The sequence below is a fragment of the Cygnus atratus genome, chromosome 4 (assembly GCF_013377495.2).
Source record: "Cygnus atratus isolate AKBS03 ecotype Queensland, Australia chromosome 4, CAtr_DNAZoo_HiC_assembly, whole genome shotgun sequence".
Taxonomy (NCBI): domain Eukaryota; kingdom Metazoa; phylum Chordata; class Aves; order Anseriformes; family Anatidae; genus Cygnus; species Cygnus atratus.
The window spans coordinates 26,595,911-26,615,449 of NC_066365.1; the positions used below are offsets into that span (position 1 = coordinate 26,595,911).

The 19,539-nt window shown below is 41.0% G+C and overlaps 1 protein-coding gene across 1 annotated transcript in view; it reads left to right on the forward strand.

The window, feature by feature from the left end:
- Window positions 1–1,313: 1,313 nt before the first annotated feature.
- Window positions 1,314–19,539, forward strand: part of SH3RF1 (SH3 domain containing ring finger 1) — an 84,859-nt gene continuing 66,633 nt past the window's right edge. The window contains exons 1-2 of the mRNA XM_035552991.2: window positions 1,314–1,439; window positions 2,080–2,569. Of these exons, the coding sequence (XP_035408884.1) occupies window positions 2,183–2,569 (387 nt within the window). The 5' untranslated portion in view covers window positions 1,314–1,439; window positions 2,080–2,182. The remainder of the gene's footprint in view (window positions 1,440–2,079; window positions 2,570–19,539) is intronic.

Below are 19,539 nucleotides of genomic sequence, written 5' to 3' on the forward strand. Positions count from 1 at the left end.
TAATTGCGTCACTTACAAAATCATGCTGTGCTGTAAAGGCTGGTAAACCATTGCCCTGCAAACGTGATGAGATCTTGAGAAGCTATGGCCAGAAGTGACACACAATTGTGAGAAGCATTTCTGCATAGATTCAACAAGCGAGTAGCTCAAACGTACTGCTAATTCCTTCTGTAGCAGCAGTGCTTGCACAGCAAGAGAGAGGAATACTGCGAGACACAGGAATATTCCCAAGTATCAGATGTTCATACCCTTCTCCTCTATTTATGTTACAATACTCCCTGCAAAGCGCAGACATAGACCAGAACCCCATCTGCATCAGTTTTCCTAAACTCCAGAATTCGTGGGGGAGGAGGCCTTATTCCTTAATGAACCGTAGATATTTATAACTTTTACTATTGCTACTAATAAAAAGCAGTTAAAGATGTATTTGGCCTGTGCACATATATTTGGAAATCCTAACATTTGCAGAATATCACTTCTGCAGGGAACAACCCAGCTAACAAACAAGACAGCTAAGCCTACCACACAATCTACTGACATGAACCTTCACGACCTACAAAAAAAGCTTTTTATATGCACATAACTTTCAGAAGGATTGACAACAAGCTGGAATGGCTAACCTGAGCCGCTCAGAACAACACACGGGGAGGCTTTCTGGTTATTTCCCCTTGGAGCTGCAAGCAGAGGCGATGTTTAATTAGAGCCTGTGTACGAACTTGGGCTTTTGGCCAGGCACCACCACAGGCAGGGTGCCACACCTGGTTCAAAAAGCGACTTCTTACAACTCATTTTGGACGTTTTACCATCAGTTCACGCCTGCGTGAGGGTTCACTTCTTTATTTATGAGCTGCCTCGAAGCGAACCGCCTCACGAAGGATAACCTCAGCGGGGGCAGTCAGGGGCACTTTCTGCCCCCACTCGGCGGCTCAGGGGGTACCACCCGCAGACAAGCAGCCGGACAGGCCCCCCTCCTCCTCCTCTTCTTCTTTCTCCTCTTCTTCTTCCTCTTCTTCTTCTTCTTCCTCCTCCTCCTCCTCCTCCTCCTCCTCCTCCTCCTCCTCCTCCTCACAGCCGCGGGCCCCAGCTCGGGCCCCGGCCGAGGCCGCACCTGGCGGGCCCCAAGGGGCAGCCATCACGGCGCGGCCCCACCCGGGCGGGGAGGCGCCGCGGCTGAGGGGAGGTGGCTCACACCGAGCCGTGCCGGGCCGGGCCGAGCCGTGCCGGGCCGGGGGCCGCCCTCCCCGCCGCCCATCCCCTCGGCCTCGGTGGGGCGGTGCCGCCCCCCGCGTCAGCCCTGCGCGGCGGGGCGGGGAAGGGAGAGGAGGGAAGGGAAGGAGAGGGAGGGGACGGCAGCCTCGGCGCTGCCGCGGCGGGAGAGGCACCGGCGGCGGCTCCCGGGAACAAAGCGGGGCCCCTGGGGCCGGCTGCGGCGCCCCACGGTGAGGAACGGGCTCGGGGGGCTCGGGGGGGCGCTGGGTCCGCCGGCGGGGCGGGGGGGGCGGCGGGTCGCCCCCCGCCATGGGGCCGTGACAGACGCGGGCGGCTGCCGTCCCCGCTCCTGGGGGGTGGGGGGGGGAGGAAGAATCCAAATTTCTAATTTTTTAAAAAATATATTCTTTTTTTTTCGGCCCGAGCTGTGGTTTAAGGACCTCCGCCTTTTCCTCGTGGCAAAAAAAGGAGGAAAAAAAAAAAAAAAGGTTCTGGCAGATAAACGCCCGGGGGTACAGATGTGAGAGGCGAGAGCCGTGAAAAACGAGCGTTGTTCGTGTGGTGCGGGGCAGCTCCCGTGCGGGAGCGAGCCGAGGGCACGGCTGCGGGGAATAAAAGTGCTCGAGAACTTGGATTTAAAACCCCTAGCCCTCCTTATTTATTACAGTACTTCAAGTAAACAGATACGTGAATGTACATCACGACGATTACTTATTGCTGTTGTGATTTTTCTCCCATCTGTTGAAAACTGAATGCTGAATTAAAGTAGACGTGTTTTATTTTGCGCCTTGTAGGAGTATCTCCAGATGAAATAGTCCCAGTGACTCTTTTCTCAGCTTCCTAATGCCTTTTTCCCTCAAAACATTTCAGAGCACGGCCAGGAGAGGAATGGATGTAACATGATAGCCTTGGAGCGCTCAAAACACCCAAATTCTGCGAAGATTTGTTTTTTCGGTTAAGTGATACAAAGAAAATGGATGAATCAGCTCTGCTGGATCTGCTGGAGTGCCCTGTGTGCCTAGAGCGCCTTGATGCTTCTGCCAAAGTCCTGCCCTGCCAGCACACCTTCTGCAAGCGCTGTCTGCTGGGCATCGTCAGCTCTCGAAACGAGCTTCGGTGCCCCGAGTGCAGGACTTTGGTGGACTGCGGCGTCGATGAGCTCCCCAGTAATATTTTGCTTGTCAGACTACTGGATGGCATCAAGCAGAGGCCTCGGAAACCTGGCACCGGCGGTGGGACAGGTGGCACAAACGCTTTAAGGGTCCCGATTACCACTGTTGCTAATTGTGGCTCGAAGGAGCTGCCGAGCTCACAAGTTGGACAGCAGCAAAGGGTGCAGGCGCGGAGCCCTCCTGTTCGGGTGAGTACCGAGTCCTGTTGCCATCTCTTCCCTCGCTGGTTCAAAACAGTTGATGTCCCTTGCTTCAGGATAAGGGCAGGCAGTAAGTATGGCAAAACGAGTTATTCTGGAGAATTGTGGATGTCTAGCAGACACCCATTAGTATTCTTATCAGTATTGGTTTACTGCTATGTAAATACCAATAAGCTAGGGATAATACTTTCTTATTAGAGACTCTGTTTTGGTTCCTGTGCTTTCTGTAATGATTCTAATTATCAATAAACTTCCTCTAGATATAGTGAATGTTAAACATGAGCAAGGAAGTTATGTTCTTGTTGAAGTCAATGAAAGTTTGTTTATACTTCCAGTCCTCGCCCTTTACTTTGAAGAAAAAAAAAAATTATTCTTTTGAAGTGATTAGAAAATCCACGTGCTGTGATAGGAAAACATTCTTATGTCTGTGCTCATGTTCCTTCCTGGGATCCATGCAACCTGTAGACTCCACTGTGCTTTATAATCATTTATGATGATCTATTCTAGAGCACCTATCAGGAAATACCAATTTATGAGATGACTGACCTTTCTTTGTTTTGTCTAATGACAAGGTAGATTGGCTTCTCTAAAAGATCTTGCCGCCCATTTTAGAATTCTTGCCTCTTTTGAATTCCTGCATGAAAATTAAACAAAATTACAAAATGGCTTAGGATGTTTCTCTAAACCTCACGAGAAGGAAATCATAAGCTCCAAGGAGAGGGCTTAAATGTGCATTTGGCAAGACTAGTCTTTATTTTAAGGTATACCTGAATGGTAAGTAAACTAAATCAAATGAAGGAAACCTTATGCTTATTCGTCTTGAGAAGTATTTATATGTTTAGAATCTGTCTCAAACATCTTAGGTACGCGTCATAAGTTCGCATTGTTTTCCCTTCTTGGTAATCTCACTAGGTTCTTTTCTCTAGAATAAATAAATAATGATAATGCCACATACTGTTAATGAGTTTTGTTCTGTGTATATATACTGATTGGTAAGGGGGGGAGATGTATTTTTTCTTCTTCTAGAAGGTAAGCCGTAAAAAAAAATGCTGTAAGGAAACTTCAGTATCAGAAACTGTCCTGTCTTTTCCAGAACCTTAAGGAGTTTGCTATGATATCTTGCATTTGCAAAAGCCCTTCCTTTTGAAGCAAAGCAAAATGTTCATATAACTTATTTATTTATGATCGTGTAGACCTCTGTAAATAACTTCATATTTTCAGAGACTGCTTCTCCTCCAGAAAGGCTGCTGGTGTACCAATGTACTGCATATGTGAATGAGCGCACTTTGGAGTTTCTCAAAGTCTTATTAGAAAAATTATGAAACGGAATATGAAATATTGTCTCTCTTTTTAAAAATGTTCCACAATATCCTGTTGTACAACATTTGCATTTCCAGATGTTGTACAGAGTGGAAAGTGATAACATATGGAATGTTGCCTCAATTCATTAGCTCTGTTATACCACGTGCCATTAAAATTATGACCATGTGGATTCCTCATGCAATTAACTGATACTTGGTGTATATTAGGGGTAGATGTCAGCATTTTACAGGAAGTCTGAATACGTCGTTGTTCCTGGGGTTTCCAAGTTGTGTAGGGTAACGCAGGCATTCTCCTGTCTTCTTTCCTTTGGGAGACAGGGAAAGATGATCTTCTCATCTTTTGTTTGTCTTGTCCAGAGTCTTTTTTACTAGGAAGGCAGTACTTTGAAGAATATGAGCCTACTCTCAGGGATAAGAATGGAGAGATAAGAACAATTTTTCCCTTTTCTATATGAAAAGGGTTTATGAAAACATGTTCAGAAAACAAAATGCCAATCGAATGGGCAACGTTGAAGTGAATGCCCTATTTGTTTCATTAACTACACCTTAAAGATGGTTTCAAATACAGTTTCTTTCTGGGAGCTGGGAAGGAAAATCTGTTTCTAGATGAGTGGCAGAGTCAGATTTCCTAAACTAATTTTGTTGAAGTGAAACAATGAAGGGGAATAAATGAAAGTTGCTGTTACATTAAATGAAGTGAATGTGGATGAAGGCTGTCAAGTCATAAACATTCTGCTTATACCCTGAAGTAATACTAAACTCATAAATGCCCTTTCAGAGGATGCCATAATTTTCAGAAAAGGTTAATTCAGCATGTACTGCAGCGTGATTTCCTGAACTGTATCAATGACTATGAAACTGCCAGCCGTGTTATTTCAGGGTACTACCTATATTGCGTTCTCTGTGTGTATGTGGTGACATGTGGCAATAAACAAACAAACGGTTCCTTGTGTCTTAGAAGTAATGAAGCTGGGGGCTGGTGGGGATTAACGTGTCCTGCACCTTTTATCTCCCCCCCTGCAGTAACCCTGTTTCTTTCTATAACCTGTATAGTCTCTCACCACTACAACTGCAATTGCTCACTGCAAGTTCTTAACCTCTTTCTTTTCTGCTCTGTTTTGATGCAGAAAACCCTCTGTACCTTTCCCTGGCTACCAGTTGGACAAAGGCAGCATAGTGCTGTACCTGATGGAAACTGTGTTTGCTGCCTGCCCAGCCCTTCTGTTCTGAGTAGCCAGCTTGCCTGGGAGAACAAATAATGGTTGAGCTCATGCTGCAGCTTTCCCTTTGGTGTGGATGCTAATTCACTACTTCTTAAATTTTTTTTTGTGAAAACCTTCAGCTAGGTTGACAGTTTGGAAGAGCTGTCAGAACTGCAGCATGCTGTTAAATCAGCTTGGGTCTGGTCATCAGGAGCAAGTTACTGGGCTCTGTTAAGGAAGGGGCTGTGTGATGACGTGAGCCTTGTTTCCTTAAAGAGAATGCATGAAAACTTGAGGGTGCTCGCTTTCAAATTTCTATTCGTACGTATCTTGTCAGTTCCACAAAGTATGTCAAGTGGGTATTATCTTAAGTTCCTTATGGCAGTTTCACAAGGGTATGGTTATTGCAGGAGTCATAAGCTTAGCTGTGTGCATAAGTTAGGAAATGTTGAAGAATGTTCTAATTGATACATATTTAATTTTTTCTTCCCCCCTCTTGAATTTGTATGTGTCGAAGACGTACAGATTCTGCTAGTTTCTTTATGGTCCGAGTAGGTTCGGAAGTTAGGGCTGTCTTCTCAGCAGAATCCAGAGTCGGGTTGTGTAGATAGCCTGAAATCTTATCGCTGTTGAGAATGTTTTATTTTTCTTTTGTTTTCCATAATGTTTTCAGCTGTTTTCTGGACCAAGCGTAGGCCAGAAGAGATAAGTAAAGGATTCAAAGATTTTTTCTTTTCCAATAGGAAAAGTGTGAATAGCTCAAAAATTGGCCAAGCCTAATAGAGTTGATGCTTATGCTGAATGAGTGTTGATGGTGTAATTTGAGTATATTGTACTATATGGCAGTGAGAAATCTTATCGAGAAATCTTGCAGTGCAGACAATGGACAAGTCCTAAAGCTTTTTCTTTTTTTTTTGTTTTGTTTTTAATCTGGAAAGCCAAGACTTCCTCACTTGAAAGTCTCCTTGAAAGGAGAAGGTAGAGGAACGTTACAGGCTAGTAGAAGATGCTCATTCATATGTTTGTGGGAGCTTTCTCACTGCTTTAATAAATTCTAGCTCTGTTCATTCGTAAAACATCTTCTCTTCAGAACCACCAGTGTCTCAGATGTTGGCAATAAATTCTTTTAAACTGAGGAGAAAAGGAAAACCCACAAACAGAAGCTTGTTCCCTGGGTTTCTACTAATGCTGAGCTGTGTTGTATTGCATTGTAAACCCCCACTTCCATTCTCAGGCTGGTGCAACCCAGGAAAGTAGCAGCAAAATTGTAAAGTCCTGTTTTTGTACTGCTGCAGCCGCAGTGGTCATTTGCGGTCCAGTAGGGACCTGGGAACTGCTGGAGCAGTTTTAATGCCAAGAAGGAAAAAAGATGGATCCAGGTCCTCTTTTCCCAGCAGCAGTATTTGAACTCAGCACCCAAGGTGATTGGATCAAGTGTTTAATTGGGCTCTGAACAAGAGCTGGTGCCTAGAAATGTCATGTTGGTAAACATCTGCTGGTCAGGTACTCTTAAGAGAGGCCCGTTTTGTGATGATAGATCAAGCTATAAAGTATGCTGCTTCTCAAAAAACACTGCTGTGGAAACGTGCTGCTAAGGCTGTTAGTTTCATGATGGGTATTTGTGCTCATAGGTTAGAAAATCATTACCTGATGATACCTGATATTGAGGACTGTATTTGCACAATCTGCTTCTTCCTTTATTTTTTTGTACAAGTCCATTTTATTGTTGTCTGTTCAGTTCTAATTATGCATTCCTGCGTGTATTCTTTCTTATAAAGGCAAGGAACAGCAAGGTGCAGCTTCTCAAATTAAGAGCTTTCATATGCTGAATGCAGAGGTAGGCACCTGTTTGTATTCGGGAGCGATCATTAGAAAATGTTTTGAATTATCTCTAAATGATGTATATGCTCTTTTGGTTCCTCTCACGCTTTCTGAAATAACAGATTCTGGTTTTACATCTACAATTGTTTGTACAATTTTAATCACCCCTCTGTAACACTCTTGTATCCTATGTTAAGCTAGATAAAATTTAATGGCGATGATAAATATAAAAGGAAAACAGACCGCCTCTCATGGCGTTAATGTGTTTCCTCTGGCAGATAACTAATTAAGTAAAGAGGAGGCTAAGCAATGGGAAGAATTGTCTCTGCATCTAAAGACATGGGTGTAGGATTCAGGGCTTCCGGGCTTGGTTCCTGGCTCTGCCACAGACCTCTATTATAACCTTGCACAGAGTCATGCAGAGCTCTTTGTGCCTGCTTCCCATCTGCAGATATGACTGATAGTACCTCCTTTGTCTGACGTGCCGGTTAAACTGTATACTCTTCAGGGCATGGATTGACTTTTTATTTTGGATGTATGTATAGTGTGTTTTACAATGGGTCCACAGTCTTGGCTGAGGTCAGTAGATAACCGCTGTTCACTCTTTAAATAGTTGACTTCCAGATCACTAAAGAGCTGTTCATAATCCATTTCCTGTAGCAGCGATGGGCCGGTGCCTAGTGCTGAGTTGTTAAAAAGATTTCATTTTGTCTTTGGATGTTTGATAGGCAGTCACGTAAATGCCTCACTGAAGCAAAGCCAGACACTTAAAAATAGCTGGAAGCTTCTGTTGTGTTCTTCTTTGTGTCCGACTGGAAAACTTGTGTGTAGATTTGAGTGTGTTTTGAAAAGAGTGTGTCTGATGTGAGTGATGCTGGTAGTACTGAAATGCTTAATTCTGCACTTTGAACCTTGGTAGCAATCCTTCACTGCAAGCTAACAGTAATCTGCTCGGCGAAATAGGGAGAAACTAGTGTAATCCCTTTACTTAAAAAAAAAATTGGGTGTTGAAGTAGGTTGACTTAAAAACTAAAAAACAAATTGGCAGTTCTGAAGTGTGGTACTTAATCCTTTTAACTTGGTTTTTGATGCCCTTTTATTTTTTTTTTGTATTAATGGGAGACAGTGCTGTGTAATGGCTTTGTTTTCAGGAGGAAGAGGGGACTCTCCATTTCCCTTCATTTCCTGGTTTAATATTAGTACTCTTCCATCTCTGTAGATTCGTTTAAAACAGCTTATAGAAATAAAATGGTGTCTTTCTCCACTGCAGTTTGCCAGTGGGTTACAGGTTATCTCTTTGATCGTTCAAGGAACTTAAACTTCGGCACAAAAAGCAAGTTTAAAGCCTGTATTTTTAATGGGCTCGTAAAGGGCACCAGTCTTTTTTGTGGGGAATAAAAACATATTTTTTTCCTAGTACCATAGGAATCGAATGCTAATCCAGTTGCTTTACATAGGTGGTCTGGGGTCTGGTTAAAAAAAGTGACAGCAGTGCTAATGCTGTGTTTCTCTCTGCATCGTGCCCAGCTTTTTGTGGTTGGAAAGCCGCTTGTTCAGTGGCTTAATAGGTGTAGTGTAAGGTAGGAGGAGCTGCGGAGGGTGATTATAATGGGGCTCAGCTAGAAATCCTTCTTTTCCCCTCTTTTACCTGAGTAAAATGGTTTTCAGGTGGTATTTCTTCTTCTTACCTGTGTTTCACGTGCACATAGGAACTGCCGAGAGCAGCAGGCCTGAAACAGCAGCTGTAACAATAAAACTGGGAACTCTCAGTGTTGAGATGGTTATCTTTCAGCAGAATTCCCTTTGCAGTGCCTTCTCCTTAGGATCTGCTTAGCACCTTCCTCAGTCTTTCCTTTGGCTCCACTGCTGTCCTTTATTCAAATATGTCATCTCCTCTGATCTTATGTAGTGTGCTACTTCCAAGAAAAAGGAAACATATCTTGCTTCCTTCTCATGTCTAACTTATCCTTGACTGTGTCAAACATAGGGCAATAAAATAAGTAATAAGAAAGAAAATGCCCTGTTTAAGTATCTGGACTGCAGAGACTCATGGTATTTCTGCTGAATGAACGAAGAGCATAAGGCACAGGTTAGTACTGCTGTACTGGTTAGCTTCCTTCGGTTGTAAACACTTTTTTCTTCTTCTTCCTCCTCCTTTAAATCACTGACCATATACATACTGTAGTGTGGATAAGAACATGTCTCAGTAATTCAAGCTGAAATATCATCTGGTCAGCTCTGTCCATACATGCACCTTTTTCCTGTGTGCACAAAGGAAAGCGTGCATCTGTTATGTCTCAGTTCCAATCGGATGCCTCTCTGTTAGACAGAAAAGCTTCATCTCAGAAAATAAGTAGTGAATTCTTGGGTTGGTTGTATTACGTTAATTTCTTTGCATTTCTTTCCATGTGTCCAAACCGGGATCTTTTAAGAGCAGCTTTTTGGACCAAGAATGCCTGCTTTGAGGTGAGCTGGGTTAACTTCAGGAAGTAAGCAGCCCTGAAGTGGGAGAATTGCACATTCGGGGAAAGTACTCTGCTCTGCACTTGCTTCATTCCTCACCTTCCAAGCTCGTGAAGATCACTTCACCCTGTCTGACATGTCTTGACAAACTAATAGATGCCTTGACTCTGGCATGTGTTCAGAATACTGAAGAATGGCGATGTAGCGCGTGTTATTTATAGATTTCCACCTTCCTATAGATTTGAGAGGGAAAAAGAAAACCTGTCTGACAGAAGAGCTTCAAAGATAGCTTCTTAGAGATGATGTGTCCGCTTTATGAGTGCTGTGCTGCAGTTTTGTGTAATTGGTGGACTTCAGTTATACTTCGATGTCTGTGGTCCGGAACTGAAGCCTTAAGGCAAGGAGGCAATAGTAATATTATTTTAGAAGTCCTTTGTTCTCTTTTGGTTACTGATCTATCAAATTCTGGCCCGGTGGTGCTGGCAGTTGAAGATTATGTCTTGGCAGAAGTCTCTTGGGCATAGCACTGTCCGTGCAAACAAGATTTTGGTACGGAGGGGGAGATGGCAGCAGTCAGCTGTTTGATTGTCGGACAGCGGGGCTGGTCCAAGTTAGAGCCTTGCTGCACTGAGGTCCTCGCAGGTCCTCATCCCATCGGTATTGCGAGGGCTGTACACAGCTTGGGCTTGAAGCCCCTAGCTGGTTTTGGTGAGCACAGAGGCAAACTGTTAAGCCTTTTCTTCCTCTTCTGAATCCTCTTAAATGATAGGAAGTTGTCAGGACTCGGGAAGATGCTCTTCTAGAGCATCCACATAATCAACTTCAATTTTCTTAGGGGTTCTCACTTACAAACTAACTTTTATTCTGCTGTGTCTCTTCTATGAGTTAAGCTGTGAAACATTAGGTGTTGCTGGGAGGGGATTAGACTGCGCAAGAGCTAAGGACATCATACTCCTTTCTGTTTGCACAGCTCTCTAGGGCATCTCTCTGGCTTCCTGGTTATAGTAATGAACACGAGGTGTACTTTCTGCCCGTGAAAGACAAGTCAGTCTGCATGGTACATGTACTTGTTCGGGCTCTGCAGTTAAAGGGAAAAAACAGACACCATTGCCAAAGTGTGTAGGAATCTGAGCCTGCTAGATATCTGAAAATGAGCTTTGGCACATATGAGCAATCCATTGTGGAAATCATTTACCCGTGTACCCTTAGAAGCTCATGACTGGCACTCATTTGACATTTCTTGTGACGCTCAAGCATGTGATTTTATGATCCAAAGTCAAGTTCCTGTCGCATAGGAGTGTGAACTGTTCAGAATTTTAAGTAATGGAATTTCTTGTCTAGGTCTTCATGCCTACCTCGTTTAGCCCTTGATTAATTTTCTTTCCATCTACATTGTAAGCACTTTAACTCTTCTGTATAAGAAACAGAACCCATGAGAATGTCTCTTCTCAAAATGGGTACACGATTGTCTTTGCCGCATGTTTGTGCGGTTTCTTTCACACAGTAATTTTGTGTGAAACAGGGCTGATATATTATGCCTTCCACATATAATTAAAAATATGGTGTAAATTTGTGGCTGTAGTGTTATTTTTTTTTGCTTTTGAAATAAAAGTTCTGATATGGGGTTGAATTGTTCTTTTCATCTTTCACATTGAATGATTCTACAGAGCTGAATATAGGTTGTCCATTTTTACTTTTTTGTAAATGTACAAAGTATCATTTTACAATTTCTAGCTGAGAAGTATGCTATTAATCATAAATGCATTTTGATCAAAGGCAAGTATTTGAATGATGCTTAAAAATTAATACAGATATCATTCTCCTCATCTCAGAAGTGACTGAGTGCCACCAGCGTTGCACAGAACTTCAAATTTTCATTCAAAAATGAAAGGTAGGCATCAGTGAATGTTCTATTGAATTTCATAACAGCTGAAGCACTCAAAGCCAACAACTTTAAGTCTGCAGTGTGTCTTTGTTAATGAGTTTTGTTCATATCACTGGCATTTCGATAAGGTGAGGTAATTCTGTTCTCATTTTTATAAAGAAAAGATGTATATGTTACATCTCCTGACTTTCTCTTCTCAGTACCTGAACTTTCAAAATAGACGTGCACATTAAAAGCTTTTTGAAGAACTAGAGCACTGTTTTATCTTGTGTGAACTGTAATTCTACAAGACAAGCTTTTGAAAATCTCTGGTTACAGACTAAGATTACCCACTCCTATCCAACTTTCATGTCTCTGGATGAACGAGAAGGAATGTAGTCTTACTTGCACAGAAGTGTGAGAGGATCGATAACGAATAAATTGAAACAAGTATCTGGGATTATTCTCCATGAGCATGTTCTTAATTTGTTACGTTATAGTCTGCATTTTATCTATATCAAAAATCAGTGAAAAACTGAGGCACTTCTGACTGATTTAAATGTTGAGATGAAAAGTATTGAGAGATAATCAGGTGACAGTCTGTCTTGGCATACATAGGTCAAAGCTATTCTAGAAGCTTATTTTAAACAAATCCAGCAAGAATGAATTCAGCGTGCTTTGGTAACATGCCTTGTAGTAAAGATGAAGCTTTTATTCTGAAGCTCAGAGCTTGCTACAAGAAAATGAACTCGTCATGGGTCTTCACTTGTTTGTGTATGTGAGCTAGCAGGGCACTGACATGGCCATCTTTTTCATGAGCAAGATAAAGATCTGAGAGGAGACTCTTAAACCTTATCCACACTGGCAGAGCTAAGCCGTTTTCAAAACCTGTTTAATTTAACACAGTTTTAAATCCATAGCCTTATTAAGTTAACAAGCCTTCAGCCATGCCACCAGGTTCTGTAATCCTCTTAGATCTTCAGTCTAAGCAGGGCAGGGATAGTCAATAAGTAGATGGATAGATAATCTTTCAGAAGACATATAGGTCTTCCAGAAATAAGTGTTAACATCTACACTGGATTTTGAAAGGTTGGGAAATAATGATTTGAACTTACATTGGGTATAAGGCACACTACCACATTTTCTACAACTAGAGGAAAAAGTTGAAAGAATTACCACTTTTTATTTTGTTAGGAGGAAAAAAAACCTGAAGTTTTCTCTTCTGTGCTTTCATTCCTGGTTTGTAGCCGAATAAAATTAGGTTATATTTGAAATGTAGAATGTGGTAAACAAAAATAATAGTTTGTTTCATTGCCTTTGTGCATATGCAAATTGAAAGCTTCTTTGTGGTTGTTTTACAAGCTATCTTTGAAAATCTTTCAGACAATCAGTTCCATGGACCAGAATTTTAAAAGCATTAATGCAGATCTGTGGTATTGGCTAGCACTGCAGCCTGCATGTTACTTCTGTTCAGTTCTGGCTCTTCTAGGCGTGTTGAACTTCAGCTGTGCCCATCTCTTGAACAAGCTTGCTGAGGTAGTAGAGCCAGAGGAAGGGAAAAAAAAAAAAAAAGCACAACAGTTTATAGTGTAAGAAGTCAGCCTCACCATAGGATCCATGCCAGACATGTTCACACAGCGTGGAAGTAGCAGCAGAGGAAGTGGATGTGGGGTGGAAGCCAGGGCTGGGAGATGCCAAGGGTGAACTCGCACTTGGAGAGCGTAGTGTAAGAGCTAAGCACACAGGGAATGTGAGGCATGAAGGCAATCACTCATCTCATTGAAAAAATGGGGGAAGGCTTTGGGGAGGAGATGACTGATAAGTGAAGAAATTTCAGTGGTGATGGGTGATAAAGACCAGAAAGATCAAGTATAATGGGGTGGAGTGATTGTGAATGATGATGAAAGGAAAGCTGTAGCAGTAGATTGAGAATACAACGATCAGCATGTTTGAGGAAAAATAAAGGAGGAGGAAACTGGATCAAGCAAATGGCTCTTTGCTCACTGGAACTGAACTAGAGACCTGGTGAGGAGAAAGTGCTGGAGAACAGAAGTTTGAAGAGGTGGTCTGACGTTTGAGGAAGGTTTTGAAGAGCATCAAAATAGAAAAGCTGCTATGGAAGAGTTGAGTAGGTGAGAACAAGAAGAATTGTGTTGACTCACGTCATCTATATTTCACATATGTGTATTTAAATTTTAAAATACCATGTATTCTTAATATATTGTGTCATCTACTATGACACTTAGAATATTTCAGTTCCAAAATGGTTGAAGAACCTCCTATATGAGCTGCGATTGATAGGGCTGTGAGGATTACTTAACACGTCTCTAAAGCACTTCGAGATTCTTCACAAGGTTAAGAAAAATAGCAATTTTATTACTAATAAACTGTTCTCACAGTTCTTATAGGGCTAATAAAACCACAAATTTCAATCCTTCATTCAGTGATTATAGGAAAGAATACAGGAAGAGCTGGACTAGTGTCCTAGGAATTGACTGGATTAGCGTAACTTTTTTGTTTGTTTTTAGAAGAGATTTTTTTGAAGAGATTTTTCAAGGATTTTCAAAGAGATTTTCAATAATAATAATAAAAAAGCTCATTTCTGACTTCTGATTTGGTAGTGCTTTCTTTCACCCTCCTTCCATTTTTCCTTAGTCTTTTGTATCATCCTTTCACTTTGGGGAAGGAGGCAGAGTGGATTAAACTGGTAACAGAATGGGGCTTTCTGACTTGGGAGGCAGACCAAATTCTTCACTTAGCAGGGCTGATACGGAAGTAGCATTGCCACTATCACAGTGCACTGACTTCATTGACTGAAAAGCCTGAGCTTTTACCAAACTTGTTACCACTTTTATTTATTTTATTTTTTTTTTAGAGAAGGAAGCTGATTTTTATTAAGGTAAATGAATTTGGGTGTCTTAGAGGTAGTACTCTGTGAATGTAATAGCATTTGGTTTGTGCAGTCTTTTGGTTTTGCAGTTTTTTCTCCTTCTGTTCAGCATACTAAGTTTATTAGAAGAAATCTGTCCGAAGTGGTCTTACATAAATACTTGCTGTATTTTTTTTTCTCTAGCTACAAGACCTAGTGAATTATAAAGGCAGTATTGAACTTTGTTATTAAAATATACATTGGAAATTATACTGCTGGAATACAGAGGAGTGTTAATGGCTTCCATGAAAACAGATCTGGTAAAAATTAACAAACGTAGTAGATATCCTTCACTGAAGGGATGCTGGTCTTAGAGCTTCTGTGGTGGCTGAAACAATAGCAGCTGCTGCTCAGGCAATGCTGATCAGCCTAGGAAGTCTGGAACGGGGGAAAATACCCTATGAGGACTGGTAAAACTGACCATAAAGATACAAGGGCTGGGTCATTGATTGGTGCCTGAGGGAGAAAAGAAAAAAAGATTTTTCTGAGGGGGGGTGGGAAAAAGAGCAGTGGTGAGCATGAACCAGAAAGGCAACAGAGAAAGCTCCAGAGAGCGCAGGGCTTGCTGGCTAAGCATAGCAAGTGTAAGGTATGCGTGCTTCTGTTCGGTCGAGTTGTTCTCAGGGAATCGTGATTTTTATGCATGTTCTTGGTAAACAGTGTTTTACATTCTCATTTTGTCTTTCTGAGACAACTTCTGGAGGTTAGCCAGCAAGGACCTACAAACACTGGCTAGCCATTCAGGTCTAGGGGTAATAAATACTTTGCATTTATCTCTATGCTTTTTGTTTTTCTCTGCATGCAGTGTTTTTAAAAGGCACTGGAAAAAGCAGCAGTGGATATGGAAGTCCTGTGTTTTTTCTGTTTTGTCATTGTGTCAGTAAGCATTAAATCTGCCTTAAATGAATCACCTTAATCAAGGTAATTCAATCTTCGGTTCGGTATTTAACTTCCCATGAAGATTTATGCTGGTGATCGTAGTAGCTTAGTTTTGTGGACTTTCAGTGTCTCTTTTTGCAGCTGAAGTTGTTCCACTCTGGGAAAATAAAACATCTACTGGAAAAAGGATTAAAACCCAACTGTCCGCATCCCAAGCGAGTGCTTGGGTCATTAAGCCAGAGAATTGTTTTGCTGTTCCTTTCAGTGCTGTAAGAGAGGTTAAGGGAAAAACGTGGTGAGATGCACGCTCACAGTAGTTTGTACAATTGTCTTGGGGAGAAAAGGAGCTGAACCTGAGGTCTCCACATCCTGGTGAGTGCATGAACCCTTCTTGTTCCTGGGTGAAGGAGAAAGTATTGCAGGTACGAATGACAGTCTGTATGGAAATAGCCTTTTTTTTTTGGGGGGGGGGGCGGGGGTAGGGAGGGAGATGAAATGATTCTGATCTTATATTTTGTCTAGAAAGGACAAAATTAAATATGTCTTGAGGTGTAATTTTCCCCTAATTTTTGACTATCAAATGGGGATGCATCACTTGTTGTTTATGTTGATTTAGCTGTGAGAATTTTCTCATTTTCCTCTCTAATGTAAAGGTGAGATTAATTCAGGAGAAAATAGGTTGTTACTGACTTCTAAGGAGAAAATAGTACCTCTTGAAATAAACTTTCATATGTTGAAGCATATTTTTCTTTAAAGAAACTAATATTTCTGGAAGCATAAATTAAGATTTTTTCACTAGTTAATTCACCTTAAAAAAGGCAGTTTTAAAAGCACATATAGCTTTGAATAGCTACATCTCTATCATCTCATGAGAATTATTGATTTTGAAAGAAAAACAGCAAAAAAGTAATCTTAGTGTAATTTTGTTCCTTTAAAAATAATAACCTGCAAATTGCATTGAGATACATGTGGACCTCAGTTTTTCATATGACCTAGCACAGCGTATCTAGCCTTTTACTCTTTCCAATTCAATTTTTTTTCCTTATAGGAAATTAGTGAGGTATCTTCTTTCTAGGTGGTAGAAAAATAAGTAAATTTTCCAAGTTTTAGGTTGTCATGCAAACTGTTTGAAACCCTAAGTAATGAATCTGTATTTAAAATGAATCACTATGCAATATAATACTATAATATTCTTTTGTTTCCTTTTTAGAAAAGCAAAATAGAACCACAGTCTTCTACCTCCTAGGCAAGGGAACAACAGAGGCTGTACAAATGTAGTATTATTGAGAACTACAAGTGCATACTCAACTTTCTGCTCTAGATGAAGTGTAACTGTCCTACTTTACACATGCATATGGCCATAAAAACCACTGTAATATGCTATATAAAGGGCTGGCACTAGAAAGGTGAACTGCTGTTTTGTAGAGATCATCCCTTTGTTCTCTTTTTCATATTCTTCATTTATTCTATGCGATAGAGTAATTTGCATCGTTTCAAATAAAAAGCAAAATTGGGATTTTGATGGGTGTATTTCAGTTTGTCTCTTACTTATATACATACTTTTTATGTATTGTTTGATTTTTTTTTTCTTTTAATGTACATTACTTTGATGTATTGCTTGATCTTAATTCTTAATCGCTCTTGTCTTCAAGGTACTTCAGTGGCGATTGTCTTACCAAACTCGTTCCTGTTTGTGTTGGTGTCAACCTTTTCCTATCACTCTGAACTGAGAAGCGTGGTCACCAAGCAGAGCATGCACAGAAAAGGCTGTTGGGCTGGCTTGGCACTCTGTGGTCTAATCTACTCAGGGATAATTAGTACAAGCATTACTGATCGTTCCAGCCAGGCTGCATTAACACCAAGTTTCTAAGAAACCTCTTGCGCCTAGTTTTGTTTCATTAGTATTGGCAGTGGTAGAAGCGGAGGAATGTGCTGCCAAGGTTATTAGCAGTGTATGACCTGGGCTGTTCTCTCTTTTTTGGGGGCAGTGCGGGTGTTGAAAAAACCCACTGGAGTCTAGCTTGCATCACCACTCTGCTTTACATGCTGTTTAGACCAAGAGTGCCAATATTAGGAGGAGAAATTCTTGCTGTCAGTGAAGTCATGCTGGAAACTTCTCTAAAGTGAGTTATCCTCGAATGGGCACTAAACGTGAAGCTGATCCACCAGCATTTTCCTCTGTGGTTTTAGTGCCTGGATATTTCAGTTCATGAAGATAACACTGAGTGAAGCGTGCCACCACATTATATCGATACTGCTGTGACTATCAAAAACTAAATGTAGCCTCTAGCACTTTGACAGTAGAAGTTAGCTGTGCATCTCTCTCTTCATCTAATACGTTGCTGAGATGAGAAAAAGCTGTTAATAAGCAGTAGAGCCTTTGTTAGCATAGAGTTAATAGTAGTAGATTTAATGATAAGGCTCAGTTAACGTAAGCCTGGCCCCACACTTGCTTCTGTTAGAATTCAATATGCTTCCCACAAGAACTATTGGTGGGAGATCTTAATTTAAATGCTATTTTCTGAAACTAATTTTAGGCGCGTCCTCTGCAGCAGACAGATGTTTATCGCACACGCCGTGCTGCAGAAACCTGCTGTTGCAGCCTTTTCCTCAGAGCTCAGGTGGGCTATGTCGAATCGGGTTCTCTGAGCACTTCAAACGACAACAGAAGCCCACCCAGGATTTCAGTGACTTGCGTACTTCCCAGAATAGAGTGATCTTTTATCTTCAATTTGAGGAGCTGTAGACTCGTTGGCTTCTGCTTCTTGGGGTGGGTGCTACCCCCCTACCTGTAGGCTGGAGAGTTGTAAGGATTCCCCACCCTCTCTTTAGGTCATGCCCCAAAGAACAAATCTCATTTATTCCATTCCAAAAGATCAATAAAAGAACAAACAAAAGCCAATATGTACAGGGGCTACCTGGAAAAGGAGGGCTGCTATATATTTCTGATCCGAGAAGACCTGATATATTTAGTATTGTTTGATGAAAAATGCCTCTGAATCATCATGAGGGGTGGTATACTTTTCTTAGTTTCTCAAAGGTAAAATGGAGGTTTGTAAACAGAAAAACTTAAAATCAGGTGCAACAGCACAGAACAGCCTTAGCTAAAGATCCTCTGTAGGCGGAGTACTTTGTAGGTTTATATGTGTGTGTATATATCTCTATATATTAAGTCAAATGTAATCAAATCACTTGTATGTTAAGGTTTTCATTTACAGTGAGAAACATATTTTTGTTGGTTTTTTAAAGGTTTTTATTTGTTTGTCTTCTTTCCTTCTTAAAAACATGCTGATGACTTTAGAGGGCACTGTTTTAAGAAAACAAGCTGATTTCCCAAATGAAAATCAGTCTGATTAACTCAAATTGAAGGAGGAAGAAAAAGAGGTGCCAGCATTTTGATTGAGTGAACAAGAATTGCCTCCAATCACCTTACTGCCTTAATTTTATAAGTTAAATTCTCTTATCTGATTGACACTGTATTCAACAGTGACTTTGAGTTTCGGTATTCAAAATTGACCTAAAATGTTGTATTTTTATGTAAACTTCAAGAAAAATCCACGCAGGATAATAATCTTACGTAATATAATGTGAGATTAAGTACTCACTGGCAAAGAAGCAACCCCATGCTACTGTTGGTATTCAGCTTCCTTACAAATCATGTGAGGGAGAAATCCCTTGAAAACAAAATCTGATGCGCCAGAAGCTTTGAGAGCTTAGGGGAAGTAGAAGTAGAAGGGAAAATACAAATCTTCAAGCAAAATAACAAATTTCCTCAGATTTTCATGTTCTTGTTAATCATGGTTTTAAAAATAGGGGGGTCATTGCGTTTTGATGATACTGTTAGACCTAAGGTATCTTTGTGCTGAAATCTTCCTGCCTTTTTATTTTAAGAAGCAGTTAAGAAAAAACATTTGGGTGAAATAGAGATCTCTGTTCATGCCCTGTTGACAGAGGAAATAGTCTTTAGCTTTGGATAATGAGTACCTTTTAACTGCTGCTGCACATTGAGTGTTGGACAAATGGGGCAAGGGAGTTTTCAGTATGAGGTAAACAAAAAAAACATAGGTATGTTTTGAGATTCTTTGTAACATAGTTAATTTTCCTAGTGTAGAAAGTGTTTTTTTTTTAGTAATCTTTATGACTTGGAGATGGCTCGGAAAATTACCGGGAAATGAATTATGAGCTATTCTGCAGTTCCTGCCCTGAAATTATTCCGGGGTTTGGCAGTGATCAACTATGTGTATTGCCTTCTCAATTTTTGAATGGAATAGTCTCATTTATAAATTAAGATGTAGATGAAGGAACCTAAAACAACAGATTATATTGCAGTCCTAGGTGGTATGAAAATGAAGGAGCTGACAGATCCATCAAGATTCCAGGTCTGTTACATCTTATATGTGTCTCTTAAAAATGTGTGACTTCAACAGCAGGATTAGAAAAGCATTAATTTCTGCTGTAACAAATATTTCCTGTTTTCT